The following is a 20,613-nucleotide window of genomic DNA, read 5'->3' on the forward strand; positions in this document are numbered from 1 at the left end:
CAGGGGACCAAGAGAAATTGCTGCTGCTGCGGCTACTACTGCCACCAAGGTACCCTAAATGTTCACAGTATACAAATGGCTAACCAGGATGGCATCCTGACACCACTCAAAAGGGTCTGTTTGGTAACAACTTACACATTCTCCCCTACACAACAGACGTCTAAATTACAGTTACAATCATATTAATTTAACAAAACGTTTTGAGAAACCATCACAGAAACTACACATTCATTGTCTTTTCTGGAGCTTTAAACTCCTCACCAACAAAGGGTGGTGGCAATGAGAGTTGTCTTGAGTCACGAAACTGCCCTGCACTGGCATGGGGAGGGGAGGGTTTTGATACCTTGTGGAGGTGAAAAAGGAAGTAATTCAAATTGATGGTACGGGGGGGATGTCTTAGTATCTTTAGTACCATATGGCAGCTTTAAAATATGAAAGTATCCTTTGGTTCACAAGAGATGTAACAGTCTTGATCTCAGTTCTTTGTGTAGTTTATCAGGTTTGGTTTGTTTCTGAGTGAAATTTCAGAAAATTGGGTTTTCTTGTTTGCTTTCTGAACACATTTAGAAACAGATTTTAGGAAAAGGTTCAGGAACATTGGGTACTGTGACTTTTGCTTCACAGTAATGTCTGGTGGGATCTGGAAAATGGTCTGATGGAAAAATATATATTTATAGATATGTACACATACACACACACACATGCACACTCACACATACACACAAAAAGTAAAACATAATGCACCCTGCTCAAATGTATTTTTTTGGAGTGATTTGTCTATCAAAGAAAAAAAAAAAAAACAAAAAACAAACAACAAAACATTCACAGTTCCTCAACAGTAGTTAAAATTCCAGGTCAGCTACTGATAATGAATTATTTCCCCTGTACTTGCATGAGGTAGACATCCCAAGAGGGTAAAGAAAACGGAACATTATGAAAAATGCATTAAGTTTTTTTCCTTTTCTGAACAGAAGGCCCCTTTCTGTTTGGTTCTTCAGGTGACGCAGACAACTTACTCGACGACACTTCCTGTGGTGACCTGCCCGAGCGCTCCGAGATCTCCGACCTGCCTTCCTGAGAGTACGATGGAGACGAGAAGCCGTGCGTTCCTCCCCCTTCTCTCAGGAAGGCAGAAGTGGAAGGCTGCGGTTCGGCTTCGTGTCTTCCCTGAGAACTAGTGGGCTGCTGCGAGACAGTTTTATGGGGGCAGTTAGCCACCATGTGCATGATGCTCTGACAGTAATGGCACTTCTTTGGCTGCGGAGGTAGACTACATTCTTTAGCGTGGTGGTCGAGGCCACCACAGTTGTAGCATCTAAAACCAAACAGAGACAGAGACGGTGTTATGCAATGCAGCGTCCAGCGGGAAGGTTTCTTGCGGGCCCGGGCCCGGCCCCACTAGAGGGCACCAGATCTCCAGCCATCGCCGCCCCGCTGTCCCTGCGAGCCCCGGCACCCGCTGTCCCGACGCGCCGCGCCGAGCGGGGATGCTCCGCCTCGGCCGCTCCCGCAACCAGGGCCCGAGGGACGCGGTGCCCGCAGCCAGGGAAACGCAAGCCCGAGGAGGGGCGCGGTGCCCGCCACGAGCCAGGACCGGCTCTGTCCCATATTCCAGTTCTGTCCCAGGGCCCGGCTCTGCCCCAGGGCCCGGCACTGTCCCAGAGCATGGCTCTGCCCCAGGGCCCGGCTCAGCCCCAGGGCCCGGCACTGTCTCAGAGCATGGCTCTGCCCCAGGGCCCGGCACTGTCCCAGAGCATGGCTCTGCCCCAGGGCCCGGCTCTGCCTCAGGACCCGGCTCTGCCCCAGGGCCCGACACCTCGGTTCCTCTGGCTCAGCCCAGGCACGGCGGGCCAAGGCCAGTGGGGACACGGTCTGTAATGGCACTTAGGGGTTCGATTCAAAATAAGCTCAGTATAGCCCCGGCAAGAGTCGTGAATCTGTGTTTGTGTGTTTCCTCTCAGAACTCCCAGCCCACGTGGCTGTGGCCGCGGGCCGCTTTCCGTGGGATGCGCTGCCGGGAGCCGCGGGATGCAAGAGGCCCCTCCAGCCGCACGGACACGGCTTCTTCCACACTTCCCAGAAATGGCTGAAGCCCACAAAACCTCTTCTATTTAACCTTGTTAGCCAGGGGAGTCCTGAAGAACTCTCCAGCAATTCTTTACTGAATCCTTTGTAACACACACCAGGAACACCAGTTATTGGATTACATTATTCTAACATACGATACAAAGAAATAATTACACGCCTTTGGCATGGTGACCTTATGTGCACCGCTGAGTTTTCGACTTTGGCTGCTTTTGTATGGTTTCTGTTTCTTTGTTTTATAAAACATGCACTGAATGCATAGACATTTCATTTCTAATAATCAAATATTACTGGAAAGAACTAAACCTGTATTTTTTTTTTTTTTTTTTTGCTTTTCCTTAACCACAAGCTAATTAAAAACAATTATTTCACAAATACTTAGGTCTGTGGAGTCAACTTAAGGATTAAAAAAAAAAAGACTATAACTATGAACAAAATACTGCAACGTGCTCTGGATCAAGCCCACGTAAAGATATGTTACATTTTCAGATTCCTGAAAAGTAACAAATCACCATTTGACTCTTTCACCTAGCATTCAGTAGTCCCTACTGGTTTATACAATATCAAAAAATTTAATCCAAGCAAAGTTTATGTATAGCCAGAGTCTCACCTACTGAATTTGCTTTACTTTGCAAAGAAATGCTATTGATAAAACCTGTGTAATTTTTTAAAAATACTGCAAATATCAACATTTGTAATTCCAGTCCAAGAAACAATCCCTGGCACCTCCACTTCATCTCTCTTCATCACTAGTAACAAGATACCAATCATATCTTCATTTGCACAGACAAATGAAAAAAACTGCACAAGTTATTCCTGGCATGCTGCACGCCATCATGTCCTACAAGACTGACCAATAATTTAAAGACGTTAACTAATGAACAGAACTTCATTATCCTTTCAGAAATTATTGTGATTTATTGTTGTATCTTCCCTAAAAATGAGTAAGAAACCAAGCCCAGTACAATGAACTCTGCACTTCTACAACAACTGCAATAACATATTTTAGGTTCCATTTTGATGTCACCACTGCACTGAAGTTTGATGTGATTTTTCAGTGGAATTTGAAGACTATGCTTACACTACTCTGTCTGCATATACTACAGAGTAACCCATGAAGACAAACACAGTCTAACAAAGCTTCCCTTGAATCACAAAGAAAATAACATGTACCAGCCCCATTATCACTTAGTATTGATTTCCCTAGCACAGGAAGGGAAATGACATACTAAGTACATTGTAAAATTCAAACATCCGGACCTAAGATGAAAATATCAAGCTTTTTTCTCCTATGGTTAAAAAGAATAATTTTCAAGTTATTGAACATTATCCCTCTGACTACTTTTTGCCAAATTTTTGCAGGTATTTTCAAATTAGTGACCCTCACTTGACAGTATGTTCAGCATTCAGTCTTCCTAACTGGCATTCAGCTTTGTTTCCACCACAAGCTTTCTAAACACCGTCTGAAAAAAGTAGTAAGGAAATAAGCCTTGCAATTAGAGAAATGAAACAATAGCAGCAAGTAAAAATCTTTTAAGTGTTTTACTTTCTTCCCTTCCAATAAATACATCTAAGGACTCACAGATGTGGTACTGATTGTAGTTAGGTTATATTAGAGAATGATGTTTATTATTATCTTTGTCATTGGTTTCTAGCAGTGTACTTGTTCCTGGGATAAATGCATAATGACACAGTATAGCATAGGAGTGTGCAGACATTCTGGAAATTGTGGTTTTTATCTTAATTCAGAATATGGAATTGTATGGCTGTGAATGCATCAGCACATTTATTTTCTCCCTTAATATCACATTTGTTTAGAGCAGTTAAAAAAAAAAAAAAAAGGTTTGAAAATAGGGTAAAGGGCCTCAGTAGCAGGATAGGCAGTAGCCACAGACAAATCAATTTAATCAGTCACTATGGTATGCTCTGTGTTATCCAATTCAGTGGACCATTTCACCTCACCAACCAGCAAAGAACCTGCTGTCAGGGCCCCTGCTTCCACTCAAGCAGCCTCTGTCACCCTTTGCATATATACTCAATCAATACATCCTATTTGCAAAATATTGTAATTCCTTGCATCTATTTAAATTTTCACTGAAATGTCACTGTAAAAGAAAAACTCTGTCAGAAGCAGTTGTGATTAAACTCTGATTTGGCTTTTTGGGGATGTTTTTTGTTACCAACCAATTCAAGCATTTGGGTAAAGCGTCACATTAGAGTATATATGTGGCAGCCGGGGTGTGCCTGGACTTACAGAGGAGGGTGATATTTATTCAGTTCTTTTAACTATTAATTCATTCCTTGTCAATCACTCTTACCCGGAGAACAGATCACACCTCGCTCTGAAACGCCTTCCCTTTCCAAGGGATTAATCCCAAAATGGAAGTGGTCAGCCACCTCAGAGCTCACAAATGACAGCATGGCATCATCCCCAGGCATTAAGGTATGGCATTAACCCTTCTGTCCCGAGCGCTTCAGCCCTTTGCTCCTCTCTGCTGTGCGTACTTATGTTACAACATCATGAAAGCCGAGAGCATGATGTGCACTTGGGAGCTCACACTCTCCACCTATGTACATACACAGAACAATACACAAGCTGACTCCTGCCATGAAAACTGACCAATTCTCGTTCCACTCTGCTCTCAAAAACTCCATATTACTGGAACCATAGCAAGTATCTCTTCTCTTCTGAAGCACCACGGAAAGAATGTATGTTAGCTTAGACACAAGTTTATATGTAAATTCTACCGTGAGATGAATAAAACACAAAAAGCCCTTAAATGTGCAATTATAATAGAATCAGCACTTAGAAAGAACAAAAGTAAGAAGGATTTGTTAAAATAGGATTGTCTTTCTCACAGTAGGCTTCCATGATTTGCTAGCTAGCTTCAGGCTCAAAAATATAAAGAGATGGCAATTATCCTAACGGGAAATCCTTTCTTCTCTACAGCACTGACAGGAAGGTGAATCAGGGTGATTTTTTTACATTAAAAAGATGAACATCTTAATAGAGGAACACCTTGAGGAACTTGTCTAGCATTATATTTCAATACTCTCAAAAAACCCGTAACAATAATACCTACTAATGAAGAAAGAAGAGAGCATAAAGCAAGGTTAAGAAAACCTCCTAAATTCTCCTTCACTATGGATTTGTGATTGCACAAAATGATACATATTAAAGGAAACATGAAGAAGCAGAAGTGTAGAGATTCTGACATAAAATATGCTGAATTCATTGCAAAAAGCAGATGACTGAAAGTGATTAGAAGTACTCAATTTCACAACCAAATAATACCATCTACTCTTTAGCCTTTTTTCCCTTGTTCCAGCAATCAGATACTTCTACTCAGGAAGCACACCCCAGCCCTAAACTTTTTAAAACAACAATACCCTTGCCTTGCAAACATGTTTTCCACAGTAATGACTCAGATGGGTTAAGCAACACAAGCAGAGTAAACACAACTGCTTGCTTCTTTGAGCTGTTTTATAATATAATTTAGATGATAAACCAATGCATATGACAAGTAGAGAAAAATATGTGTAACCCCAGACTGTTATCTGTTGAGAGAAAAAACTGTAAAATTACCCTAGTGACTGACTTGGGGGAGGGGAGTCAGGGAATAAGGGGTTAAGATCTAACAGGGATAGGAAAGGGAGGGAAGGGGGTACACTCAGAGGAAGACTAAAATAATTCACTGGGATATACCCCACACCAATTCCTCTTTTGTTATTCCTTTCTGAATGCTATCAGACTACAAAAAAATGATTCTTGGCTAACAATACTCCATCTTGCAACACTAATGCCTTGAAAAATGGCATGGAATCCTAGCAGCATGTGCACATGAGATGCTGTTACAATTCACTGAATGCAACTGTGCAGTTAAAGCACAAAGGAAATATTTAAAATCCTACCTAAATGTGCTGTCCTTTTCAGCCATCAGTTTCACAACATACCTAAAGAAAGGCAGATGGAACAGGCAGCAGATCACTTCAATTATTCTATTTTGTAAATGGCTGTAAAGGGAAGTTAAACTATCCATGATCTAACAGAAAAATGGGTCTTCGACATTAAGATTTCCTCTGTTTAAGGCTTCAGTGACTTGTCTTGAAAATAAGGCCATGAAATACTGCAAAGGGATGTTTCTCACTAGCTGGATGTGACACTTAAAAAAGCTCAGGGTGCTTGCTCAGGTACCATCTGGGACAAGTGAGAAAGACCTCCCACACCTCAGCAAGGGTTGGAGGATCCTCAGAAAGAATCTTCTGGACTATCGAGGATCTGCTAATTTCCAGTTGTCTTTGTTGCAGCTTGAAAAGCCAGGTTGGATGGGGCTCTGAACAACCTGGTCTAGTGGAAGGTGTCCCTGCCCATGAGAGGGGAGGTTGGAACTAGATGGTCATCAAGGCTCCTTTAAACCCAAAGCATTTTGGTGAGCTAACAAGACACACAGGAGATGAGTGGAATGTACACTCTACTCATGCCCTCTGACAGGGAAATAGATGGGATGTTTCTGCTCACACGTGCATTGCTGGGGTTTACACCACTCTGGTTATCAACCTTTAATTCTTAAGCTGTAGCTGAATGCAGGAGAGAATACAGCCAACTTTGAAAACACTCTAAACAGGTATTAGAATTAAAAGTAGTGAATAGTGAAATACTACTGAAATAATAATTAGGGTCATGTGAAATTATCTTGTTAAATAAACTAGAGGAAGGAATATTTACAATCTTCATCAGAGCATTTATAGCTTGTCCATCAAGCAGGCTTACAATGAGGAAGAAAACCTCACTAGCACCTTCATCTATCAATCCATGGGAAAAAAATTCAGTTTAATTTTAAAACTGTAAGTATTTTTAATCAAGAATGTTGTAAAATAGCATATTATCAATGCAGAAAATGGCACACTGGTGCCACATTTAGGTTTGTGTTGGTCCTGTGAGTATTTGCTACCATGTACTTCTTGTTCATGCAAAACACTGTGCAGAGGCAACATGCTGGGAAAGTTAATTGCAGGCTGGCATTCTTCAGTGAAATTCAGTTAGAAAATTTCCTGTGCTTTACTAGCTTTTTGAGATATTTAACAGGAATATAATTAAAAAAAGATAACCTCTTAAAGAAAAGAAAAAGAAATACAATAAAAATTCTCACCCATCTATTTGTCCTGTGAATCCTACAACTCATGATAATGTACCAGAGATCCAAGACTTTCAATTTTGTGAGAAAAACAAAGTCCTTCCATTTTTTAAAGCTTGCCTTCTTTCATTTTACAGATAGCCCCATCAAGCTGACACAAACCCACACTGTCTGCGAGGCTTCCAATAACACAGGGTGGAATATTGATGATGTTTACTCTTGTTACAAATAAATAAATAAAAATGCTCTGTTGTAAACTCATCAGATCGACTAGTTTTCTGTGGTTAGTTCTAAATCAATCTATTTTCCCCAGTGTATCACAGAAGTAATATCAATAGGTTACGGTCTTTTGTTGCTCGGGTTTCCCCTCCCCCTTCCCCCCAACAAAGAAGCTGACAAACAACGTGGGGCATTTGCCTGATAAATCAGGCCTGTCAGGATACAATTTAGCTTAAGTTCATGAGGAAGTAAAATTGTTTAAAATCTCCTAATACTATTTTACTGGAAGGTGATGGGGTTTGTTTTGGTTTTTTTACAACCAAGAGCAACAATGAAACAGAAAGGTGGTTCAAAAAGCACAAAACACAGCTTTTTCTCCACAAAAATGGAAAGGACTACAGAGACAGCAGATCTTAAAGAATAACCTCAATGACGTCGTTTCCATTCTTCCTTTCCACTAAACCTTATCTCTACTATCCACTCAGCTTTCTTTACATGCATGGAGGAAAATTATTTTTCACACAATCACACAAAAATCCTTAAGAAATGCATCCTCATGGAGGAATGATTTGGATGCATTTTCATTTATTACAACAAAAGGGTTTTCTTTATATAAAGAGCTAAAAAGTCCTGAAATAACAATTTACAAAGTGAAGTTTTGTTTCTAAATAACATGAAAGATGGTTTTGCTCCTATAGTATCAATATAGCATGGAAAGAATGTGCATATTTTAATGGTTTTAACCCATACAGATAAAGCAGATACAAAATCAGCGATGGTTTAAGGAAGCTATGTTTTAAGCAGTCATACATCACACATTTCAAACATGAAATGATTTCAAGTCAGTCTACTACTGGTAATCTTTTTACACTATGAAACCACACACACAAATACTCTCAACCACAGATTTCCCTCGTAAGCTTAAATTTCTGTGGGAATAATAAAAGAACCCAGTTTTTCAACAAGAACAGCTCTGTATGCAGTCATTTTTTAAAAAGTACATATTCTCCACAGTTCCTGCTGGTGGCAAGGCTGCCTGGGCTCTGCTCTGGGCATTGCTGCTGCGTGCACCCACGTCTGCAGCGCTCTGCCAGAGCCAGCTGCGGTGCGGCGCTAGGGCTGAGCAGACCTCAGCTGCCTGTGCCTGAAAGCAGTGCTCCGTGCCCCTGTTTACAGAAGCCTAGCTCGGTAACACTAGAAGCCTTTCACAGAGGTGGCTTGAGCCTCCTGGCCATGTGGATAAGGATGCACGCTGCATAAAACCGGCTCAACTCTTTCTGGGTCAGTGAGGTGCTGGTCATGAGCTAAGAGGCATGCCTGACCTTATCTGCCTCTCAACAGAGCTGGTTCCAGGGTTTCCACATCCACTGATCAGTTAATCCACAGATGAGATAAAAAGGCAGTAGGTAACTGGGAATCAGTTGTTAAAAATTGCCTTTTCAATTTTGTTCTTTATTTCATCACTAACATTAGCAGCAAATATAACAAATACAGCAAATTCAAGTGACGCCAACTCACAACAGCAGGAAACAGCAAATGGCATCCTGGCAGTAGGCTGGAGCACTGAAGCAAGCCACAGTAGAGAAAGAGGAGGAGGAAGAAGGTTGTTCTGTAAGTTCATAACCCATTCTTCCTCCCCAAATACCGGCTGTGAGTGGTATGACTTTAGGTACCTCATATAAATCAGTTTCACGCACAAAGTTTCAGAAATATCTGGTGACAGCAGTATGGACTGACTTAGATCCTGGCCTTGAAATGGATTCTCCTATTACATACGCTGAATTAGATGGCTTGCATGAATACAGGCTTCATGAGTGTTAAGGATTGAAGGATTTAACCAGCAGCTCACTTTTTCATTTCATTCTTCAGAAGCAAAGGGATGGTTACTGTCTCTATGACACACTCTCTGTGAGGAAACCACGCCAGCTATCTCTATAGGGGTTCTTTCCAGAGCTAATGGCACTGATAAAGTCATGTCACATGAATCACATGGAGGGCTTCCCATCCCAAACGTGGAACAAAAGGGCATCAAACATGGTGCTTGGTTTTGCTTGAAATAGCACCTGTAAGTTCACACATTCAATACCCACAAGAACAATTAAATAATTCAGATGCTCTATAGCCACACTTTAATGGTAAGGAAAATCTGCATCACTCTGATTGCACTGACTGAGAAAGGAAGCAGTCACCTTATTCACTTTTCTGAACTTGCATATTAAGACGTCTAAAATGGCATAGCTTCATATATTGACATTATTACTAAATGGCTGGGCTTAGCATTTTCTGTAACACATTTTTAAGAGGCCTTCAGTATCTTGAAGAAAAAAAAAATATTTTGCAACTTTCACATTAAAATGCGGAAGCAACAGTAAAGCACGAAAAGAGGATTTCAGCTACAACAGGATTAAGCCTTATATGTTAAAGCTTTTAATTCCCACCTGAGGCAGGTATTCTTGTTGTCCCACACTGCCTGATCCCTGAGCATTAAAAGAGAAATAATGCCATTTTCTACTATTCTACCCTACATCACCACCAGATTTCTCCTCATTGTTAATTCTTACTATTAATTGTGTACATAGGAATATAAAGCAATTTATGCATATAAAAATTATTGTTAATTCAGAATTTGGTGTTTCCTTTTTTCTTGTTTGGCCTCAGAATGGCAAATCTCATGCACATGTTTAATACTTATCTCTCTGAATTTTGTTAATTCTGTGTATAGTTAAAAATAATGGAACATAAATAGTTTCCCTATATGTGGTAAACTAGATCACTTTATCCTCTTGGTTGGGATTATGTAGATTAAGTGATATCACTGCAGTAAAATTATAACAATGAAGTTAATAAAAGTTTTCTTAAATATTGCTAGTTCCCAGAAACAGAGCATCTTAATGGTCTTAGTTCTGATCTCAGTCACAAGAGTGTAGATCCAGAGCAATTTTGATGACTTCACTGAGCTTATTTTCTGTTATCTTTAATAATGTAACACAGAAAATTTCCCACTGTGTACAAATTCTAAAAAGTTGCACAGCAGCAGCCAAGGCTGGTTGCAGAGGTCAGGTTGGTACAAGCTGTGAGCAATGTAGGCTGAAGCTCATCATTCCACCTGTAAATCTGTGTTTGCTGGTTGATGTAACATTTGAAAGCAGAACACAGCATAAATCACAAAGTTTAAAAAAGAAAACCAAAGAATTAGGGCAAGAGTGGAGGAGTGATGTGTCCATTTTTGCTCAGCCTTTCAGCCTAAGAAAGAATTATCTCAAAATTAAGGATGCTTATAGGCCAAGGATCAGCTTTTCTGCCAGAACTGATGAACTCTGAGTTAGGAGATTTGATAAAATAGGAACCCTACACTTAAATAAAATGTTTGAAAGCAAAGAACAATTCAGGTAATAGCACCCCAGTTGTGATCATAGCAGGGGAAGAACAGTTTACAAGCTGGACATCGTGTAAAGCTGCCACAGGAAAACACAGTGAATATGCTCACCAAACACAGCACAACCAACTTCCTGTAGTTTTGATCAGAAATTCACACCCAAGCCACAACTCCAACTATGAAAACCCTGAATTTACAATTTTGAAAGCAGTCACAAACCAGAGGAATGGTTAATGCCAGCATCATGTCTGTGTTTTAACGATTCATTTATACTCTGAAACAGCCCTCTAGTTATCCAGTAGCACTCTCTGTATGCAAGGCATGAACACTGTACATTAAGAGTGGAAGTGCATGGAGGCAGAAAGGGCAACATATTTTAATGCAAGCCCAAAAGTTGCTAGTGATAAATCAAGGCCATTGGTTGGGGTGGAAGAAGATGTGTGACTCTGCCGTCACTCAGTGAAGTGTGCAAAGGCCACAGGAAAGAACTGGGGAATGGTTACAAGGGGATTGGTTACAAGTTCTTCCAATTAGGACGGAAAATCTTGACTTCCAGTAAAATAGAGGATAACTCAGTTGTGCTGGTAGCCTGTCTGCTCTCCGCAGATCCCAGGCTCTGGGGCACGTTGGAAGACAAAGGAAGGTGACTGTGACATACTGCAGGGGCTAGGAATGGAACATATAACATGTCAAATCCATAGGACTTCATTAGCCCTGACTGAAACTCACTCAGCTTCTTCCTGCTTTAATGATTATTTATCATACTGATACAAGGTATGGAGACAATTCTTACTATTCATGGAGCTGGTAATTATTCTTATGACATATCTACTGCAGGAAAAAAATTGAGAGAGTATCCTTCTGCCACAAGACCTTAAAATATCACAGCTGGGGCAGCGGATTTGAACTCACAGCTAGACAGCAAACCAAATTTATTCTTTTTTTTAAATTCTGGATAAACACTCAGTGCTTGAGGAAGTAGGGAGCTCACTGGCAGGCAGTGTGAGGGAGCACAGCTTCTCAGCATCAGGCTGGAGCAGTGCCCCTCCCATCCAGCTGGTGTCCTTAGGGAGCGCAATAACAAATCGTACAGGTGTTGGTATTGGATGTCTGTATCACTGCACCACTGGAAAAACCAAACCACCAAGCTTAGGAGCTGCTTTGTAGCGGAACTCTTCACCCTCTGCACCTGATGGAATCCCGGCCTCCATCACTGCCTGTCCTGTCAGGTACAGTCTCCCCCATACTTTGTGCTGCTTCCATCACTGGGTGTAATGCTCTTGCAACTGGTCACTGACCCTAGTTCCCCAGAGAGTGAAGATGAGAAACCCAGGTGCCTTACCTACAACCTACTAATCCTTGAAAAGGCTGAACAACCATCTGAAGATTACAGCAACCTCCTGATGGAGGGAAGATTTGCATCCAAACCTGTCTTTCGCACTGGGGGAGGTATGTGGTGAACTGGGGGACCTTTTGAGTAGGTTAGAAGTGTGCTCACTGGCTTGGGCCACACAAGCGAAGAGGACAACTCAGAAGCCAACCTGTAATTCCTGAGGGACTCAGCTGTAAAAACTAGAGCACAGAGTTGCTGCTGTCCAGTAAAAAACCTAGCTGACACAAGACACAGACAGCAAGATAAATTTGGCATTCGAGTCTCTTGGCAGCACCTAAACATCAAATGTAGGAACCAAATGCCTTTTGTGAGGTTGGAAATAGTCACACCTGAACAGTGTTAGCCAAAGAAGACAAGGGACCAGACCTTTAGAAATCTGTCACTTCCTACAATATTCCTGGATACTTTAAGGAACAAATCTATTGTTTATTAAACCAACCTCTGTCTTCAAAACCTGAAAGGACTTTGCTCCTAATCCAGATCGCTTTGGCTCTCCTCCTTACAAACCTTCTATCCAAAATATCCAAAATTCCTGGACATACACAATCCCACATAACCACAAAATGAAGGGAAACTGCGTCTGCCACTCAGGACTCTGGATTTCAAGCACAGCCCACAAACTTCCCTTATGAAAAGTCTCATCCTTCACAGGCTCAGAATCTAGAGATAGAAACTTCCTTCTCTGTCACAGGCAGCCTGTGTGACTCAGTTAGGTATAATCAAATGCTTACAGGTATTTAAATGCCTAAGTCCCACTGACGTCAGAGCTAAGCAAGGTCCTCATAGCTTAGAAGATCTGAGTCTGTAACCCTCAGGATTATATCTGGTACACCAAGGAAAGTTATGTACAAAAAAGTACAACCATATGATGACCAGGCAGCAAATTGGCATTCACTGAACTAGCGCAGGAATCAAACACATCCTGAAAAATGCATAAAATACCTGATGTTGAAACCGTTCTCTTTGTTACAGCTATTTCATCTCTGTCCAACTATTATCAAGAAAAGTCATAGACAAGTTGTGAAAAGTAATTTCAATTACCTCAGAAACATTACACAGAAAATGAGGGCTATTATGAGCTTAACTGGACTTCACATAAGTGCTGAAATCCCCTCCACAAGTCTTTTACATTCCCTGTTGGCAGGCAGCACAGATTTGAGAATTAGATGAAGAAAGCACACACTTTCTAAATGATGAAAAAATCTAAACTAGAATGTCCTCAGTAAGCTACTGTGCTTAGATTTCATTCCAGTTTCCTGCAAAGCTTTGCACAGTGAGTGCCACCGCTGCTTGCTTTCTTGGCAGCATCAGGAGCAGTTCCCAGGGTGCCCTTCTGTTTTCATACTCTGTACTGCAAAACGAGCCAGCAACAGTGTGCTGTGCCAGGCAGAATGCAGGGAGTGTCAGGGACCCTGCTCCAATGCTGCAAACCATCCAGAACCATCAGCAAGTGACCAGGACTCCAGTTCAATTTTTTTGCATTGCACACACAGCTTTTCCTTGGGTAATCTAAAAATAAGTGGAAGATAACGGATTACTGAGTAAACAGCCCCCTTTCCAAGAAGAATGCTTCCAGAAGCATATAAACTGGTTTCAAAAACTGCTAAGGATGATCTCTGTGATGATCCATGCAGTCACTAAAATGCTAGCCAATTCTCAAAGGAAAAAATTTCAGTTAATTCACTTTTTTTTTCCCCAATTTGTAGCATTTATTTAGCTTGCTTCATATCACACCTCCAGTTTTGAGACAAAATCATAAATCATTGCATTGGCACAACTGTGGGTGTGATAAACACTGTCAGGAGGTGGGAGGGAATAGATTAAGCAATGCAATTCCCATTGTCCTCAAACACTCTTGCAGAGGAACTACAATGTGGAACAGGCACACTGTCTGGGATTTACCCCTGGTCACAGCACACACATGGCTTTCACACAAATCTATAATGGATTTCTATCTGGATTCATGAATTTGTCAATATCATAATATTCCATCCGATCCCCACCAGTAGGTGTGTGTATGTGAAGAGTGGATGAAAGAATCACACACTCCAAGTCCAGGCAGAAGATGCAGATGTTCAACTTAGTTTTGTGTAGCTGCAGCTGAATTTCCTTTCAGTTAGAGACAATGAGCTGGAAAAGAACTTAACTGACAAAAGTAGCTGAGCTGTGTGCTTTGAGTTAAATACACTCTAAATATAGTGCACAGAGATGCTTAACATCCCTCCTCTAAGGAAATAGGTTTTTACACCATTCTTTTACATATTCCTCATAAATCAACCAGCCCCATTTCAGGCTAACTAATGCTTTTTTTATAAACTGTCCCTCCACTCACGCAGAGCATAGCTGGGGCATTTCCCACTTCAAGCTCATGCAAGCTGCAGCTGGACATATGCTTTTACTTGCAGCTTATCTTCCTTCTACCCCTTTATAGGTTCTGCTTTGCTGTGTTATTCTTTCTTCATTTTCCTATCACTGCAATGCTTCGTGTGGAAGCACTGCACCTGTCACAGCTCAGCAAGAATAGTTCTGTATTTTCTTTTTGAGGCTATTGTTAAGGTAGGGCTTGAGTAAAAAGCTGCTGGACAGACCAGCAGCTAAAAAGGGACAGGAGAAGGGAATGTCAATGGTTTGTCATCAATTACATGAGATGGCTTCTCAGCTCAATTTATTTTGACTGTAGTTACCTCAAATTCAGTGGGTGGGAAACCTTTGATAGGAGCTTGGCAACTCTGACATGCCTCTCAAATTTACAGTATTGTAAATTTGTAAAATTACTGCATGTTTCAATAATCATGGCTATGATTACAGGGCTGATGCATATAAGTCAGAAACTCAAGTGTCATGTTCTAGGTTTCCTGTCTTTGCAAGAGAAATTAAAAGGCAGCACCGAGGGGCCATAAGGGTGGGTCAAAAGCTGAACAACTGAGTAAGAAGAGGGATAAACAAGAAGAGGGTCATTCACACCAAGCCCCTTATTAAAGGCAAGGGAGACCATTATCAATGGCACTGTCTCACCTGCTGGAAAAGCCTGGAAGGCACAAAGCAACTGTTCAGCCCTGGTGAGGCTGATGCCAACCCTTCTGCAGCATGCTCAGGAGGAAGTGTGTCCCATCACAGTAGTACTGCACAGCTCAGCAAGGAGGAAGCTCAGAATGGCATGAGCTAAAGGTCTTCCCATGTGAGCCTGCTGACACTGCCAGGATAACTGCAAGTCAACAATGTCCGCTGGTCTTACGGTAGGCAAGTTTAATTGTTTAACCTCAGGAGCAGAATTAACTTCTGTTCCACTACTGAACTCACAATTCATGGTCAAAGGCAGCCAAGATGGCCAGGTCATCCAGGGCAACATTTGCAACGTTCTGAGGAATGCCTTGAACACCTCTGTAGCAACAATAGTCTATCTTCACTCTGCAAAATAACCTTAGCTCTTTACCATGGATTTAACTGCTCAAATGCTTGTCTTACAGATAAAACAGCTTTGAAATTCAGTTATCAACTTTGATACTCATTCAATAACAATTGATTTTTATTCAAGAATGGGACAACATAGAGGACGCTTGGGCTCCCTTAAATATGTCAAAGCTGAGACAAAGAACCTGATTTCTGCAAAATGCTGGGATAATTCCCTTGCCTAATTATACTCAATGGCATAGAAGTTAACAGGCCAACACACCTGTTGACATACCCCTGCCTCTCTAGAGCAAAATATTTTTGAAGGTTGTTATCTGCCATGGTTAACATCTGCTGCTATCTAAATACTATCTACTATCTCTGCTACTATCTAAGTACTTTGGTGGCAGAATGCTTTACAACAGAATACACCTATATGTATCAATATCCCTTTCAGCTTCAATGTATAGTTTGAAGTTTTGAGGTTTTCATGCCTGATATGCTGGTGTCAACATTTTTAGGGCCTCTAATGATTTCTGCTGTTACTGAATTCAGTCTCTAATATTACCATGCCTGTAAATTACTTGGAGTAAACAATATTCAATTGCAATTCTAGTTTGTTGACAGGATTTAAAAAAAATTATTTAGGAAAAAAAATCTGCACTTGGAAATAGTACTTAAAAATGATCTAAATGCTACCACTGTACGTCTTTGAAAGAGCATCAATACCAAATGTGCTTACCACACATCTTAGGCGACTCTTGCCATGTGCGTTTAGAGTGGTGCTCCCGGTCTGGCTCCAAAGTTAAAGCATCTGAAGTGTAAATTGTGTGTGACACAGCCAAGGAAACCCACTTTACTTTAACCTTGTTAATGGCGAGCCAGATGGAACCGCTGAGGCCACCCATTGTTCGGGTTTGCATTTTTTTGTAATGCCATGGTGTAGGTCCATAGGGCCTCATGAATTCCCCTCCTCTGAATATATACTGTGCTGTTAAAGGCACTGAAAGGATCAAGCTCTGCTCTGAGAGCAGCTGGCTTTGTATTTTTTTAATGGTTGTTAGCAGCAGCAGCAGGTCCATTCTACTCCCCTATTCTTCCTCTGCCCTTCTTAAAATCCTGATCTGTTGGTTCTTGAGGGAAACCAAACCCTAACTCTGACCTATATAGCACATCATACATTACCTCAGGGTCATTACCCCAAATATTCATCAAAAGCCTCAGATTCTCCCTCCCTTGCAGCCTCAGATCCTGCCCCAGCAGTTCTTAATCACACAAGTAATCATCATTGACTTCATCAACAGTCAGGTTGTAATTTCTTTCCTACCAAACCCAGGTAACCTGTGAGTGCATCATTTTTGTTAATGACCATTGCCTTCTGAAAATTTGGTCAAATTTCCCTGTCTTGACCTCTTTTGGGCCTCTAAGATGAAAAAGGAAGTAAGAGAAGTTTGAGCAAAGACAGCTCACAGCCAATGACTCAGCCTGAGAAATAAGGGGGTGCTTGCAAATTGCCAAGACCCGTTCAAACAGCATTTGTGATGTAGAAGATGATACCTCGCAGTGCCAGTGCAATGATGCAGAATTGTCAAACATTTGTTGATGAAAAGCTGCAACACATGACTTAACAGAGGTAACAGAAAACCCACGAGACTACAGCTGGCTGCCTAGCAGGTTTCCAGTTGCTGTGCAAGATAACATAATTTTGGGAGAGAGGAGTACTGTTCTCCTGGTCTATTCCAGCTGTGGTGCATGCTGTTCTGCACAGGATGAGAAAAGCACAAAGCCATCTCTCCAGCCCTTCCTACCCAATGGGCCTGCCATCAGGAAAGCAAACTCAGGAAAAGGAGGCAGCAGCCAGGAATTACTGAATTGCACCACTGAGCACCAGACAATGCGCCTCCCTCTCTGCAGAGGATTTGACAGTGCAGTTAGCACAACCTGTGAATGGCACTAGAGGGATGCTGCAAACAATTATCTGTTCTTACTGAAACTGCACAAAGGCTTTGGCAACACTGAGGTTGATCAGGCTATTAAAAGAGCTGAGAAACCATAATCAATACTTAAGGGCAAATTCCCTGATCTGTTCAAAGTGGTTTGCTTTTGCACTACACTGGCACAGTAAGGAAGGGAAGGAAATCCTACTACCTGATTCCCAGGCTCATCTGGTATAGGAGACACTCTACTCATTGAAACATATTATGCCCCTGCCATTCCCAGTTAGTCTGTGTGCCTTTAGGAAGGGGAGTCAGGAGGCACCTGAAGCTCAGCAGAGCTTAGCCTGCTCTAGGTATCAACTGGGGTAAAGAATCAAGGACCTGATCATTTATCTTCTTTCCCCAAACTGCTCTAGACGCTGTCAAAGAGCCACTTTCACAGTTCTACAAGCTCCCAAAACCAAGCAAAATTCCAGCCAAACTCTTTACTCTTTCCTAGAGTTCCAGTAACATGACACAAAAACCCGGGGGCAACCATGGCTGCAGGCAAAGGGGAAGACCAATCTACCCCAATGTTCCCCAACAACCAAGGGCAACCACAGGAGACACACCAGCAGGAAAGGCAGGATGTGGTAACTTCTGCTTTCCCCCACAAATGCCAAATTTAAATTCTGTCCCTTACCCCTTTACCTTTTACATAAATAGTAGGGTGCAACTTAGGAAAGTTATTTTTACTTGAATATTTCTTTAATATTGTTGTTCTTAAAGGCTATCTGTGTGGTGGTGCTGGCAGAAGTGGGAGATGCTGCACAAGGCACAGAACATTTATATTCACTGTGTTGTTAAAACCATTTCTATTTCTAAATAATAAATTACAGGGGACGGTTCAAAACCAAGTAAAGCTCAGTAAACTATTTTTCACCTATTTCATAGTTCATGTATTGGACTTTTAATAATTTTCCTTTGCACATTGTAACAGTTCATTTTTGAAGGCCAGACTACCTTTAGTACATTTCCATTGTCTAAGAGAATTATCTAGTTAACAGAATACAAATACTAGATAAAGTAAATAATAAAAAAATAAGGCACAGTTTGGAACTGACAAACTAACATTGCACTTCATCCAGTTTTTCTAATTTTCCTATGTCTTCTCTATTTGCAGCATGCAAAGCTGTCATAAATATTTTGAGATTGGACAGGATTGATTGCCATTGCCTGCAGTTCTTATATCCTTTTTTCATGAACATTCTATAGTCCTAAGTCCATATCTCAAAGCAAAAGCTGTTAATAACCCTGGACTGATGTGACACTCTGTACTTTAGCACCCTAGGATGGAGATTATGTGCCCCCCTTGATTTCAGCATGTTAAGCTTCCTTGAAGCTTTGTTTCTTTCAGAGGCAGCTGTCTGCATTTCCATACCTTGCCCTGCCTCTTGCCTCCAGAGCTTAAATCACATGCGTATCAGTTAGAAAATTATAGCTGCAAAATTATTTTTCCTATGAAGTCTTGCAGAATTAATTAGTTCAGCTGATAACTTTCCTCTGTTGATGATGATGACAAGAAGAAAACCATAAGCTGTCTTATAGAAAGGGAAGTCATCAATAAATCAGGACTCTAGTTGCCAGTACCACATTCTTTGTACAAAAGGAACTCTGAATAACATTAGTATCACTCTAGAGCTTTACCATAAATTAATTTTTTTTAATTAACTGGTTGTTTGTTTGAATTTTTTTAAGACATCCGTTCAATTTTCTTAGTAACAGAGGATGATTGAAAGTTTCACAATAATGCTAGTTTACTATTTCAACACTGCAAAATAGCATTTTATAACTTACTTTTATACTTGAGCACCACTTATAAATCCTTTGAAAACTCACTGATTCCTGGAAATGACTAGGAAAATACACATATCTGGAAATACCAGGGAATATATAGTTCCCTTTTTTTGGAAGCCTGGAAAACACAACATTGTAGACCAAGTTTCACAAAGTTACTGACACTTAGGTCTGCCTTCCAGCATTACAGTAGTACTAACTTCAAGTGCTGATTCTATCCCATTCCCATTCTAATTCTTCCCATTTGGTGGGAAAACTTCCTTTGAAGATCTGTCATTAAGAAACACGAAATATTAACTTCTCTATGACATACATACACTCTGTAATTGGAGCATGTGGTAAAATCAGATGGAAAGAATATGGTTTTCTGTTACTGTAGGTGAACTTTATGTTATTTTTTCCCTTGTCATGAAGAATGCAGGCTATAATTTTAGTACATTTAAGTTCCCAAGTGAACCTCTGAAACTGTAACACCCTTCAGATAACATGATTGATGTGAAACAGCAGAACACTACAACAGGAAATGCTGGTTTCTGTACGTATCTCCAATTGTCTTCACATCATTCACAGCACTTCAAACCAATGCAACAGAAGCAGAAAAAAAAATGAAACAGATTGTTTGGCGGAAGCTGGCAGGGAAGGAAGAGCCGTGATGACACCACAGCTGACTCCTCCAAGCCTACTGCTTGCATTTTGCAAGTTTTGAGGAGCAGCTGCTGAAAGGCAGGGAGGGAACTGAGAAATGACCACTGCATACGTACTAAATGCCAGACTGGAAGTTAACAGTGAGTTAAGCCTGAGCATTGCAGCTTTTAAAGGCTGCTCTCCCGCTCCACAGGGACGTCAGGCACAGAGCTGAGGAATGCCGCTTACCTTCCCAGTCAGCTACCAACTTCCTGGTGCTGTACAGTTTCAGAGACAAGTTAATGGTGTGGTGGCACCAAAGCATCTAAAATAGGTAGGATTGCTTTTTGCATTCTGTATTCATTCCCTGGCCAGGGAAACCACAAGCTGCAGCTCTGCTAAAAAGCAGGGACCATCGCTCCTGTGGGGAGCCGTGTGCAGCGGGATCTACCGGCAGTCTGACAGAGGAAGCTCAAATAGAAAAGACCTCGCCTGGGACACTCCCCAAACCCTCTGCGAGGTCTTGCTGATGCCTAATTATACCTCTGGCCTTTTGGAGGCCAAACCCAACTCCCTGCTGGGTTTTGTGTTCCTGACACTTTCCTCCCATGAACCCCG

The 20,613-nt window shown here is 41.3% G+C and overlaps 1 protein-coding gene across 2 annotated transcripts in view; it reads right to left on the reverse strand.

Moving 5' to 3' along the window:
- Positions 1 to 291: 291 nt before the first annotated feature.
- Positions 292 to 20,613, reverse strand: part of LIN28B (lin-28 homolog B) — an 85,233-nt gene continuing 64,911 nt past the window's right edge. For both annotated transcript variants that reach the window (XM_059843384.1, XM_059843383.1), the window contains exon 4: positions 292 to 1,315. In XM_059843384.1, the coding sequence (XP_059699367.1) occupies positions 946 to 1,315 (370 nt within the window). In that variant the 3' untranslated portion in view covers positions 292 to 945. The remainder of the gene's footprint in view (positions 1,316 to 20,613) is intronic.

The sequence above is a fragment of the Haemorhous mexicanus genome, chromosome 3 (assembly GCF_027477595.1).
Source record: "Haemorhous mexicanus isolate bHaeMex1 chromosome 3, bHaeMex1.pri, whole genome shotgun sequence".
NCBI lineage: Eukaryota > Metazoa > Chordata > Aves > Passeriformes > Fringillidae > Haemorhous > Haemorhous mexicanus.